The sequence below is a fragment of the Primulina eburnea genome, chromosome 14, assembly GCF_022965805.1.
Source record: "Primulina eburnea isolate SZY01 chromosome 14, ASM2296580v1, whole genome shotgun sequence".
Lineage (NCBI taxonomy): Eukaryota > Viridiplantae > Streptophyta > Magnoliopsida > Lamiales > Gesneriaceae > Primulina > Primulina eburnea.
In genome coordinates, this window is record NC_133114.1 from 29,252,080 (window position 1) to 29,264,756 (window position 12,677).

General features: G+C 34.6%; 3 protein-coding genes across 4 annotated transcripts; 1 reads left to right on the forward strand and 2 right to left on the reverse strand.

Moving 5' to 3' along the window:
- Positions 1-3,365: 3,365 nt before the first annotated feature.
- On the reverse strand, positions 3,366-5,182 carry LOC140812766 (acyltransferase GLAUCE-like). The gene is made up of 2 exons (XM_073171125.1): positions 4,646-5,182; positions 3,366-4,325 (listed from the first exon to the last, which is right to left on the reverse strand). The coding sequence occupies exons 1-2, from the start codon at positions 5,102-5,104 to the stop codon at positions 3,432-3,434; spliced, it is 1,353 nt and encodes a 450-aa protein (XP_073027226.1). The 5' UTR covers positions 5,105-5,182; the 3' UTR covers positions 3,366-3,431.
- Positions 5,183-5,542: 360 nt separating this feature from the next.
- On the reverse strand, positions 5,543-6,395 carry LOC140811321 (pentatricopeptide repeat-containing protein At4g21190-like). Its single transcript, XM_073169179.1, has 4 exons — positions 6,340-6,395; positions 6,033-6,137; positions 5,754-5,895; positions 5,543-5,677 (listed from the first exon to the last, which is right to left on the reverse strand). Exons 1-4 carry the CDS (start codon positions 6,393-6,395, stop codon positions 5,543-5,545), a joined length of 438 nt encoding a protein of 145 aa, XP_073025280.1.
- Positions 6,396-7,636: 1,241 nt separating this feature from the next.
- Positions 7,637-10,002, forward strand: LOC140812100 (uncharacterized). 2 transcript variants are annotated; one of them, XM_073170297.1, is made up of 3 exons: positions 7,637-7,864; positions 8,095-8,180; positions 9,599-10,002. In XM_073170297.1, the coding sequence occupies exons 1-3, from the start codon at positions 7,642-7,644 to the stop codon at positions 9,887-9,889; spliced, it is 600 nt and encodes a 199-aa protein (XP_073026398.1). In that variant the 5' UTR covers positions 7,637-7,641; the 3' UTR covers positions 9,890-10,002. The 2 variants fall into 2 exon arrangements, with proteins under 2 accessions (XP_073026398.1, XP_073026397.1); XM_073170296.1 differs by having other exon boundaries at positions 7,641-7,864; positions 8,059-8,180.
- The last annotated feature ends 2,675 nt before the right edge of the window (positions 10,003-12,677 follow it).

Below are 12,677 nucleotides of genomic sequence, written 5' to 3' on the forward strand. Positions count from 1 at the left end.
AAACGGTTTTTTCTGATTAAATCTGTTATCCGGGTTTTTACTTATCTCTGGACCGGTCTGGAGGCCGGTTCGTGGTTGAACCGGTCCGACCGGCCGGTCTGGTCCGGTTTGGAGAACATTGATAAATACTAACCACCCATAATGCATACAAATAGCGCAACAAATATAGTGTTTTTGTACAAATTTTTTGGACTGTGGAAACATAAATTATCGAACTTCTAAAAATTCAAACGACCTAAAAATCAAATTTAATAGTAAGTTCTAATCTAATAAGAAAATAAAACGCTGAAAATAAAGAAAATAGTTTGGAAATTGAAGAGATAAACTCCCAACATAATTTTTGTATCTACAATAATATGTAGGTATAACTCATGCTTTATGTTCCCTAGCTCCTGTTGTTAGGACGAATGAATGAACTAGTTAGAGTCTAGTTTCTAGAACCGAAAGGAAAGGTGAATTATGTATGACATCAGTAACAAATCTTTTTCCAAAGATTTCGGTTATTTATAATGCATAAAAATATATTAAAATTGCTGGAAAAGCTAGAAACTGGAATGGATATACAAGAAAAAAATATAATTTAAAATAATAAAAAAAAATCTTTTTAAAAAAATATTTTCAAAAAATAATAATAATAATAATAAAAAATTGAATTTGTTTGAACTAATGCTATGGAATTTTTGCAAGAGTTGTGATGTCGAATTGTCTTCTTTTTCTGTTGATGTTTTTCTCTTTCTTTTATCTGAATCTGGCGTAGACACAGCCTAACTCCCCACTATCTCTATCTTCCAGTCCATCATAACCACGATTTCTTATCACGTTTTGCTCTATCATCTTTTACCAATTGAGCTACGTCTTTTATTGTAATGGCCCGACACCACTCTCTTACGATCATTATTCATAGAACTTCTCCGGCTCAAGACTGAATCCAAAATCTCCTTGACATAGTCTTGCCAAAACAATCCTGATACAAGGTTGAAAAGATGCTGAGTTTTTTCCGAATCATCATGATTTCTAGGTATTGCCATCAAGATTTATTGAAAGAACTGTTGAAACAATGGACTAACCATAAAATCTTGGCTCTATGGCTCTCGAGATTCTTTTATTACCTTGAAAGATACTTTATAAGGAAGGGGGGATTACCATCATTTAAAGGAACCAGTCACTTGGCCTTTCATAAACTGGTTTGTGTTATTATCTTCTTGATTATGAATGCTGAATCATTACTGCTCTTTTGTTTCTTTTAATTTGATAATAGTTTCTCCTGTATTCTGTAGAGTTATGGTGAAATCAACGGGAAAATTACTCATGCAATTCTATCATTGGTGAGTCTTCTTCCAGTTTATCACCGCTGAATCCTCATTTAATGATGTCACATCCAAAAGAAGCTCCGGTATCTATATACTGTATAAGAATGAATTAAGAATGACGAATTTCTGAATCTATTATTAATTTTTATACTAAAACAGACATACATATCTTTATCTGTCTTGATACGCTAGTTTAAACTAAATCTGAGTTCATGATGAAGGTGGTGTGATGGCCACATTCTTTCAGATTGATAAAGAGCGTGAAGGGGAACAGATTGATCAAAATTTTGTCAAAGAAGTATTGGATATACATGTGGAGATAGGTGAGGATTCGTTGAAATACTATGAAAAAGACTTTGAAGAAGCAATGATTAATGCCACGGCTGAGTTCTATTCAAAAAAATCCTTGGACTGGATTCGACTATGTCCTAAGAGAATTACACGCTTAAGGTCAGTCTCAAGTTTATAGTTTTGCTATTGAAGAAGTTAGTGCTAACCTTAAGTAACATTTCATTCTACATCCTGCTATGCTCTGGATGAAACACAGGGCAAGCATACAGTTAGTGCAGAGGATATATAATCAGTGTGGTGGAGAATTTAGGCATAGTTTGATACATGAGATAAAGGGACAGATTGATAAATAATCCTCCTTATCTCATGTTTGGTACATTTTTAAAAAGCTCGTGATAATATCATGGGCCCTTAATAAATTATTTTTTAGTAGGATAAAATATCCTTTCTATTAGGTGTGATAATTTTTATTTAAGGATAAAATACACTACAAATGACTTAATTACCCTCAATTTATAAATGATTTTGCTTATGCTAGTAGGTAGAAATTAAAATCAAATAAATATTTTTATTTATTTGTATATAATATAATAATTATATAAATGAATTCGAGATAATTATATACATAATTTTTATAAATTTTAATAAAATTATTAGTATCATCCAATTAACATTAAAAATTGATATTTGACTTGACTCACAAAATCAAGGGCTCAATTATCATATTATATAATATATAAAATTAAGTAAAAATAAATAAATTATGCAAACACTATCGACGTATGAACAAATAAAAAATATGAACTCAAGCAACAACTTTGAAATTATAAAATTTATTATGATAAGGTTAATTTAGTCATTATAATCTAATATATAAATTTAATCACTCTTATTAAAATCATACCAAATATTAAATATAATATCCTACATCTTATTTATCCTTAACTTATCCTTATATTATATATCACATATTTATCATATAATATGTACCAAATTATGCCTTAATATAAAACATATCAGAAGATTCGAAATATGAAAACTGTGCAATGACTTGTGGATGCTTATTTTTGTTCGCAATATATGTGATGTAGGTTGAGGAGTGCTTAAAACAAGAGGAAAGTCAGGGATTCAAGCTATTTGAGGTACCGGACCAGACACGAACTATTCGAGGTTCGTTTGCTGTTCTTTCACCTGATATTCATTATGCCTAGCCAAATCAATGAAGTCCACAGATCATTTGGTGCCTTGAGACTTAGCAGTTCTGAGTTTGAGTCACCTTAGATGTATGTGTGTGCGTGTAAATCTTGATTCCCCTTTCTGCTGTTGGACATGCTTATATTTACCATAATCAAATTTGAAAAATTCATATCATTTTGGTTTGAGGGTAACAAAATAAGCACGTCCAACAGCAGAAATATAATATTTGACCTACTTGTCACAAATAAAAACTTCGATTTAAGATCATCTTGAAATTGACACTTGATCTAGGGTTCCCAATTCCATCCTCATTGGAGAGAATGGGTCTTAGTCGATAAGATCATCCATTCAAAGGTTTTTCAATAAAAATTTCGTTTAATACAATATTTTCTTCATTTTTTCGAAATATTTATTTGTTATAATATAATTGACCAAGAAATCGACTTTTTTCCTTCTAAATTATATGAACTTAAACAACATTGAAATATAAATCAAATTTTAAAAATTATCTTCACAACCAATTCACCTAAAGAATCAAGAGAAAAAATAAACACAAAACAAATCAAACAAGAATACTGCATTAGATGTAACTTCAGAAAAAAAAAATGGACACAGATCAACTTCTTGAAAACATCATATCTCGAAAACACAAGACTTGAACCTCTCCATTTTCTCCTTTTCCAGCCCCATCCACACATTAATTCCCATCCCATTTTCATCAGATAAAAGAAGAACAAAGTCATCATTCCCACTCACAATTGGACCACCATGTCTAGGCTTTCCAAATCCAAAGTCAAGCTCTTTAAATGGCAGTTTCCACCAAGCTGACACATAGAAACTTCCATCACAAGTTTCTGGAATTCCTTTATGAACTTCCAGCCAATCTATAGCTGATCGTATATACTCATCTGTCACTCTTTCCCTCCCTTTTTTCACTGTTTCTACCCCGAAAGATAATGGCTTTTCGATCAAATCCCGAGCTTTTGCAGTTGAAAATGCTGTGATTACAGCATTTCCCACGAATGAATCTGGTAGAGGCGGCGTCGTTCTATCCCTTATGTCCACAGCAAAGAGAACTGTTGAATCTTGATCGTGGGTTTTCTCATCAAATACTGCCTTTGTTCTTGCCCTCCAAATGTGTGCGGCAATGGCTTCGAAGGTTGAGCACTTCAAAATGGCTTTTTGTTTCAATAGTTTGAGCGTTTCGAAACTGAAAGAGAAGAGTTTGTGCGTGTACTTTGCTGAGAAAATCAGTGGAGATGGTGATGTTCTTTTCTGTGAGGTGAAAGATGATGCGAGGGATGCCGTCTTAGCAAGTTTTACGTATTCTTTATGTGGATAATGAATTTGTGGTGGATTTCTTGCTCTGATGCAAGTTCTATCATTTTTTATGAGTTGAGATTTTAGGCCTTCTCCTCTGCACACTGAAGCAAGATTATCAAACATTTCACTTGCTGATTTCCCATCAAGGATAGCATGGTTTGTCATGAACCCTATTGAAAATCCACCACATTTAAATCTTGTAACCTGAAAAAAACATCAGAGAATATGGAATTTCAAAGGAACACTTATGGTTGAGAGCAATAACTTACCCCGCTATCCGTGTGTGATTACCTATGTAAGGCACTCATAGAGACATGATGCTTGGAACGTTGTTTGGTTCAAAATATTTGAATTATACTACTATTATTTATAACCTTTTGTATAACAAAAATACTGGATCCTATGTTTTTTTTATCATGGATAAATGTTGGACATGTGTTTGTATCTATCATTCTACTCATGTTAAAAAGGCACATGTGCACATAAACACGCACAAAATGTTATAGAAGGTCCTGTGATATTACCTGGATAGTGAAAACAGCAGTTTCTGCTAGGCTTTTATACAGCCCAGGACGGTGAATCAAATTACTGAAAGTGGGATTCGGATAAGAAAGATTTCCCAGATCGTTAATTGAAAATATTGATTTTGCACTCACAAAAATGACTCCAGCATTATTGCAAATAAGTTCCATTCTCTTAGTCTCGTCATTGAAGTTTAGTCTTCCAGCCATGAAATAATAAGGCCTCAAAAGCACTTCACTCACTGCTTTTTTCACCTTATCTGCAACGTCAATTGTATCTGTTAAAGTCATGTTTGAAGGAACTTCGTAGAAAAAGACTGTTTCGACCGGAAAAGTTACTGCCTGATCGATGTTGGATAAAAACATGGTTTCTACAGGTGTAAGATTGCTTGGAGAGCACAGTAAAATTGGTTCCTCTTTCAGTAAATCTTGTGATGTTAAAGAGAGTGAGTGGGAAACCATGGTGAAAATGTTTTGATCTTAAAGTTTCTTGCAAGATATTGTGCACGTATTTATATGCGATGAAATGTTGAATTTTCAATTTCTTATATTATTTAGCCTGTGAAAAAGTGCGAGTAAGGTTTTTGTGGTGCAGTGTTAAACTTGATCGGTTAAATGGGATATTTTATTGTTGGAATTACTGTGCGCTTACAGTCCAAGGATCTGAAATATAGGCATGGAATTGTCATGTCTTGATGTGTATTGGAATCTCTAAGTTTTCGTATGTCTTTTAGGCGTTTCTTGAGGCAAAAAACTTGGGAGTTCACTACCATTCGAAAGGACTATATGACTTCGAGTGCTGAAAAGCTCCAAGGAATTTTTATTATGCTCGCCTACATTCTCGTACTTGTAATGAGATGTTAACTCAATGACCAAAAATTTTGGGAGTATTTGCAACCTTTACAATAAAGTGATTCTTAGAGTTTTATTGGGTGCAATAATAGTGTCCCCCCGAGAGCTTGCCAAAACATTCAGCGAAGTGTAACAGCTTCCCATTGTTCGCCCTTGACCTTTGCTTAACATCCATTTTGTTACCTGTGCTCCCATGTGCAGTAAGATCAAATGATGTCAATCAATGTATAGAGAGACACTAAAACGTGGATGTATATACCTGAATTATTCTCTTCCACTCCTCATTTTCAAGGCTTTTCCAAGCTTTCTTCACTGTAACCAAAGGGGATTCTAAATCCCATGCGATGCCGGAATCAAGAGCACCATTTACCTCCTCTTTGACATCTGATAACCCCTTAATCTACAATGATCCAATGGAAACAATCACATTTTTTTGTTCAAACTGCTGGCTGGCAAGAAAAAGAGAACTTACGATGTCATCAGAAAATCAAACATACTTGTTGCAAGCATTATATCTTACAAGGGAGGAAAAGTTAAAAACTCAACAAGCTTCAGGGACTTTGAAATGGTCCCTATTCTTGTTTTGGTTTTCCAGACACGAGGATACCTTGGTCGAGGACCCTCAGCACCGCATTGCCGAAAACTTTATCAGTACAGTGAGACATCTGCGATACGCAGGATTGTAGAGAAACTACCCTATCATTTCTAGATACAATTGTTATACCAGAGCTACAGAAATTCAATCGACATTCTTTTTTGTAGAAAAATTTTAATGGCACATCTTCAGATCCTTACTAGAAGCCCTTCAAACATGCTTTTTAGTTCCAAATTCAACACAAATTAACCTAAACGTTTTCTCAAAACCATTGCCATAAACTGAACCTTGCCGAATTTTGGCCATGTGCAGTTAATTATATCGTACGTTACAGTTATGGTTGGTCTTATTCTCTCATCCTAGTGAGAAATTCCTTCTTTCTACACGGTGAACTTAATAATCCCACAAACTGCGAGTGCACTTTCCAGTTAATCAGAGTATCCAATAAACTTCATAAAACTGCCCACTTAAATTTTTTCTGGAACTTGGGACTCATTTCATGGGATATGAGTACACAAAAAAAGAATACTCCAAAACAAACAAATAACATACCACAATCCGTGAACTAATGCAGTATCGGTTGCACGAAACATATTTGATTTCCAACAAAATAAAACTAAAAATACAGAGTACTGGAAAAGTGGGTGCTCGGAGTTTTCGGCTGCTGAATTTCATCTGCTGGAAATGATCAGCTGCTGAGTTTTGTTGGCTGCTGAAAAATATGCTAGCTGCTGCCGAAAAATATGCAAGCTGCTGGACAATGCCTGCTGCTGCTGATTTGTCACTGATATTGAAATTTTCGGGTTCTCACATTTTTGTTCTCTGTTAGGTCTCGAAGTCCTATACAGATGAAAAAAATGTCATTGGTAGATTATGTCTCATCTTTGAAGACCTTGGTTGGGATGAACATCCTTTTGAAAGCTATCAGGATCGGTATAAGAAAACAAGATCTCACAGGAATGGCCTTGGAACTTTCTAAGTCCAATCAGGTGATCCCTACGCGTATTGAGATTCCAACAGGAAAAGCTTGTTCTCTCACAACAACATAAATTATCAAGTTCTTGAGTGGAGATTGTTGTTTGAGCAAAACTCGATCAAATGATTTGTTTTGGGATGCAGTATGACCACGTTTGCTGGCTAGATGTTGGCATTCAGAGCAGCCTATGAATCAGGGGTATGTTGCTGGTTCCAAGCGTTTTTTGGTATTTGTTGTTCCTGGTATTAAGAAATCATCTAGACGTAAATGGGCCAAAGATGATCAATATTTTGATTCTATTAGTGTGAATTATATTTTTCATTGAAATATTGTGGTGAGAATGCTCTTAGAGTCTTTGTTTGTTGTGCTCTCCCTCGTTTCCCTACTTGTTCGTGCATATTCTTTCATTTATTTTTTCGTCTGAGTCAAGAGGCATCTGACTCATGTAAAGGGGCTTAATTCCACGTTAATTTTTTTTATTATTATATATATAAAAAAGACAAAGGGTCAAACAAATAGCCCATGGGCCTCTACACATTTGATCTTTCTAGACGGACGCCCGTTGGTAGTTGGCCCATGCCCATTAGACGGGGGGAAAAGAAATTTTTAGAAAATGAAGGGATGAAGTTGGAGAGAAGATTAATGGGTCAGACACTTCGTCGAGCAACTGGAAGGATAGGCAGCTCCAGAGTTGATACGACGCCTTCTCCTTCATCGCAGAGCAAACCCATTGAATGCCGGCCACAAGCTGCTCCCATTAACCAGGAACCCTTGAATTCAGGCGTAACTTCTGGCTCTGGTAATTCAATTGAGTAGCTAATTTATTCAAAATGTTCTGAAATTTATATTCGCCATAGCTTTCTGGTGTTTGAAAAATTGAAACTGTCCCCATTGATTGGCGTGTCGGGTGGAGAATAGGTTTGGTCGAGCTTTTCTAGTGATTTGGTTGTTTGATTGAAATTTGCAATTTTCAAATTTGGATCTGTTTTGAAGATGCATCGAGAGTGAATAGCGACAATGTGCTTGAAGATCGTGATCCACAGTACGATTCGATGCTTAGTCAAATGGGGGGAAGAATTCGACCCAAGCCTGGAGGGAAGCTTGAGATGGGGGAGGTGAGGTTCTAGAACTGTGTTCAACCATTTGCTGAGATACTCCTGATATTTTTTTTTTTTCGGTTCACCGATAGTTCTTTTCTTTTAGTGGTGCTTGAGAGATGGGAATCTTGGTTATACTAATTGCATGATTTCATGCTCGTCTGGTCGAACACACCAATTGGATAGATGTTTAGAGCATGAGAATTTCATAAAGATGCAAAAATTTGCAATCCCAAAGTCATTATTTCCAGTATGAGTTATTTCTTTGTTCCTTCAAGTCATTCGTTTGAACTTTCATTTGGTAGGATTGAGTGAAAGATTACAATTACTTTTAATTTCTCCTTTGTGTGATGTTGAGAATTGACATCTTAGAAGTCACCACTTCATGTTGTACCTCCTTTTTATTCATTTCTTTTGTGATTATCATCATGAAATATGCATTTAAACGTGATAAGGTTATTGCTAGAACCATTTGATTGGCTTTTTCCGGTTTAGGTGATAGTTCAGAAGGTCAATCTCCGAATACTCCCTATTGTACTGAGGTTTTGTGATGAGGAAGAATCTGCCATTTTGACTGGTACATAGATACACTCCCAGCTTCATTTTTGTGGAATTTCATTTATATTGTCCAATGATGCTTGCATGCAATGGACAAAGCAAATTTTCCTGAGCTCGGCCGGTGACAATCATTGCATTTATCAAATTCTAAGTGTTTTCCTGGGAAATTATGTGACCAAATTTCCACGGGGACAAAGCTATCATGAAACCTCAATCTTCAGCTTCTATTGTTTGTTGACAAGAACTCAAGAGCTTGTCTAGGATAGGGAACGTTTGGAAGTTTGTTTGTAGTGGTCTTACGAATAAAATGACCCTGGAATTATCTAGTAGCAGTTCCTGTTACCAATGCCATCTTGGTGGTTTTACCTAATGGCTCATTCTGTACCATTCTAGGAACAATAGCTAATGCATAATATACTCCTGTGCAGAATAGAAAGATGATGCATTAGACATTTAGCATGCGAATATTTTTTCCTTCGAAATATTTTAGCCTGTTTAATTTCAGTGACATAGTGATGCCTTTACTTTATTTCATTTCTTTGTCTTTATAGAGGAAATAAGGATTTTGCACGTCGTGGCAGGTCTATCAAACAGACTCACAATGGTGTCTAATTCTTTGTGGAAAACGTATAATTTATCGGATTTGTGATGTATTGCGATGGATTAAAAAACCTTTTGTTTCCGCTGAACATCACTTTACCCACACAATCTCTCATTTCAACTGACTATATCACAAGAAACAACACCGGCACTAGCACTGGCATGGTATTTGGATTTTGTTTGGGTTCAAAGGCGGAGTCATTTGTCATAGTATTTTTTCAAATTAAATCCGTTTAACTAAGGGCAAGCCTAATTATAACCCGGTTTGTCTTTCACAGGCCTCTGTGGTGGAGAAATACAAAAGGCCTTTGCCAAAGTTAAGGAATACCACCCAAGATTCCAGCCGATATGAGGAGAGACCTGCTTCTCCCGGAACCCTGAATGTGTCACAGCTACGGCAAATCATCCTGCTGCATGAGGGCAAGGGCGAGGACCATGATGGCCCGATGGACATCTCTCAGATTGCCGAACGTTTTCATGTTGATGTTACTCAGGTTCAAAAGATTGTCCAGTATGTCGCCTCGCCTCCGGAGGTCGAAAATAAAAACAAAATGACCGAGAATGAATGACCATATCCATCGTATTTGTATTTTTGTTTTCCTAGAGTTTTTGTACGAGAAATAGATTTTGTAGAAATGAGAAATTGTTGGCTATACAAAGTGGAGAAGGGTAGTTAAATTTTGTTATACTTTTGTACATAGAAACTTCCAGTAGTCTGTTGCATGGTAGAGTAATGCATTGCTGCCTACTTGATCAGAAATGGTCATGCAATTTTAATAATAATTGCGGTTGATTTCAAATCATACTCAATTCAAACACAATATGAGATAATATGAAAGAGCAAAGAGCACGATGAGAACATGCTACGTACCCGAATGTTAGCTCTCACATGATTCATTTTGTACATAAGCTTGAGTAGTAATTTACAATCCATAGCATAATATTGGTTGTAAAACCTATACATACATGTATTATGTATATGTACTTTGTATATATTTTATTCATCAAAACCAATCAACTTACATATTTCTCACACAATTAATTTTCTCATTTTTTTTTAATATAACTGTATATTATCTGGACGTAATCTACACAGGAGGCGACATAGATTCACAAAGCAAGATTTATTATTGCTTTATTATCAGTCCGAGTCCACATATTATATGTATATATTCGTGCATGTATCATGCATTAGCAATGCGGGCCATATTTTCTGCTTTGATTTTGACACATATAAAATATCTCTTCTCCCAAAATATCTTGAGGCTTAACACTCCAAATTTTTCATCGACAGCTAAATAAACAATTATCACAACTTATAGCAGTACTTGCCTTTCTTTTATTTAAATTTTAAGTTTTTTTATTGGAAAAAACAGAATTATCGAACTTGTTATTTTAAAATAGATCAAGTGTTTGTCACTTTACGGATTAAATCTACGAACCCGAAGCCTGTAGAAATTTCAAAATATCTTAGGCGATGATACATGCATGGAACACACAAAGAATCAAAACTTGGCTTTTCCAAAGGGGTTCACATTCACATGCTCTTGTACAAATATTGTGCTGGGACATTTCCTCAACTCTTTCATATTTCCACTTTCACTCAACATAACAGCGAAGCATGTTGGATAAAGTGTTCAGGATTTTGATTAGAAAATATATAAATTTTCCCATTTGGATACATAAATTAATATAAAATTTTAACTTTATTATATAAAAAAATAAAGCAAACAGCTTGAATATAATGTAATATGACGTGACATCTAGTGGTCTATCAAGTGGGATACAGAGGACCAAAGAATCGCCGAGGTGGCTACGGGACATTATAGAAAAATATTTAGCTGATGCCAACTCAACATACAACCCACATAATTGTGTTCCATCCAATTTAAAATTTTCATGTATATTATAATATATATATAATTTTTTTATACTGCACACAAGTTGTACGTACTTTTATGTCCACCAATATATGATGACAATCACTTATTGAATATATAATTTTGATATTATTCATTAGAGTGAGTCTCATGTGAGATCGTCTTACGGATATTAATCTGTCAACCCTACTGATATTCACAATAAAAAGTAATACTCTTAGCATAAAAAGTAATATTTTTTCATGGTGGACCCAAATAAGAGACCATTCTCACAAATACCACATATCAGACCGTCTCACACAAGTTTTTGTCTATTCATTATATCCAACATGTGAATGTCATCTCATTGATTAATATAAATGTGGGCACGATTGGTAAAGACATATGCCAGCATTTTGCGATGATTTGGGACTTTTAGTTTGTTAGAAGTTGGGCAAATCAATGGGATCGAGAGTGCAGCAATTCCTCTTTAAAATTAAGAAAATCTTCTAAAAGAGTTAACGACTTTAAATTACAGTATCTTTAATTAATCTGTAAAATAAAAATATATGTGCTACAATGACAACTTATATACCGTCTTTTACTTTTGGTTTTGCGAAGCGAGGAATAAATTAAGTTGCTCATGTTTTTGTTTGAGGGCTGCTTCCTCACTGGTCTAGTGGGATGACTTATCCTTTCCCCTAATTTAATTTATTGTGTAATTTCTCTGATATGATTTAATAATATTATCATGCTTATAAAAAAAAAACACCCGACCATTATTATGTATTTAATAAAGAATTTTATAAAAGGTGTATGTAATTCTTTTGAAAAAGAGATATATACATACTTGACTTGTAGTATAAAATATGAGTCAAGCGCCTTGAGCCCCCAAATTTTGAGGACACCATTTTTTAAAAAAAAAATTGTTAGTAAAGTATATTAATATAGTTAATTCATGAGCTGATCTCATAAATATATAATGATTAATCGACAGTGGCTTTAATCTCATTCGTAAACATTCAGCAAGAACTGATAATCGATCCGAAATACTTCTCTCATGAGTTCCAACTAAAAAACAAGCCATCATCTATTCTATGACAATCAAGCTCGTTGTCGCTTGATTTATCTATCTATCGATCTGTTTAAGGCAATTTTCCGACATTTGTCTGCATAAATTTTGTTATCCAGCAAAAGTTTCATATGTTGAAATTAGTTTTTCAAGATGAAGTTGATCGAAACCTATCTTCCATCAACTTTGTTATGACAAAAACTAAATTGCTTGATTAGGTTATCGATCAAGAAAAACGTAGTTGAGAAAACTGATTATGCAAACTTAATCCATACTTTGCCTTCCAAAACTGCGAGGCGAGCAATATTCAAGTAACCTTGTACTGTTTCAAAACATGAATTTTATATTTTGTATGGATATTTTCTTATGACATATTGATTTGGATGATGTACTACGTTTATCTTTTATTTCTAGAATTTATGTTAT

Coding starts and splice junctions, on each gene's coding strand:
- LOC140812766 (XM_073171125.1), bottom strand. CDS start 5,104: ATGGTTTCCCACTCACTCTCTTTAACATCACAAGATTTACTGAAAGAG. Junction 4,326..4,645: donor CTGCTGTTTTCACTATCCAG/GTAATATCACAG, acceptor TGTTTTTTTCAG/GTTACAAGATTTAAATGTGG.
- LOC140811321 (XM_073169179.1), bottom strand. CDS start 6,395: ATGGCCAAAATTCGGCAAGGTTCAGTTTATGGCAATGGTTTTGAGAAA. Junction 6,138..6,339: donor GGTTTTGAGAAAACGTTTAG/GTTAATTTGTGT, acceptor GTACTGATAAAG/TTTTCGGCAATGCGGTGCTG. Junction 5,678..5,753: donor AGTGGAAGAGAATAATTCAG/GTATATACATCC, acceptor ATGGGAGCACAG/GTAACAAAATGGATGTTAAG.
- LOC140812100 (XM_073170296.1), top strand. CDS start 7,642: ATGCCCATTAGACGGGGGGAAAAGAAATTTTTAGAAAATGAAGGGATG. Junction 7,865..8,058: donor AGGCGTAACTTCTGGCTCTG/GTAATTCAATTG, acceptor TCTGTTTTGAAG/ATGCATCGAGAGTGAATAGC. Junction 8,181..9,598: donor GGAAGCTTGAGATGGGGGAG/GTGAGGTTCTAG, acceptor TGTCTTTCACAG/GCCTCTGTGGTGGAGAAATA.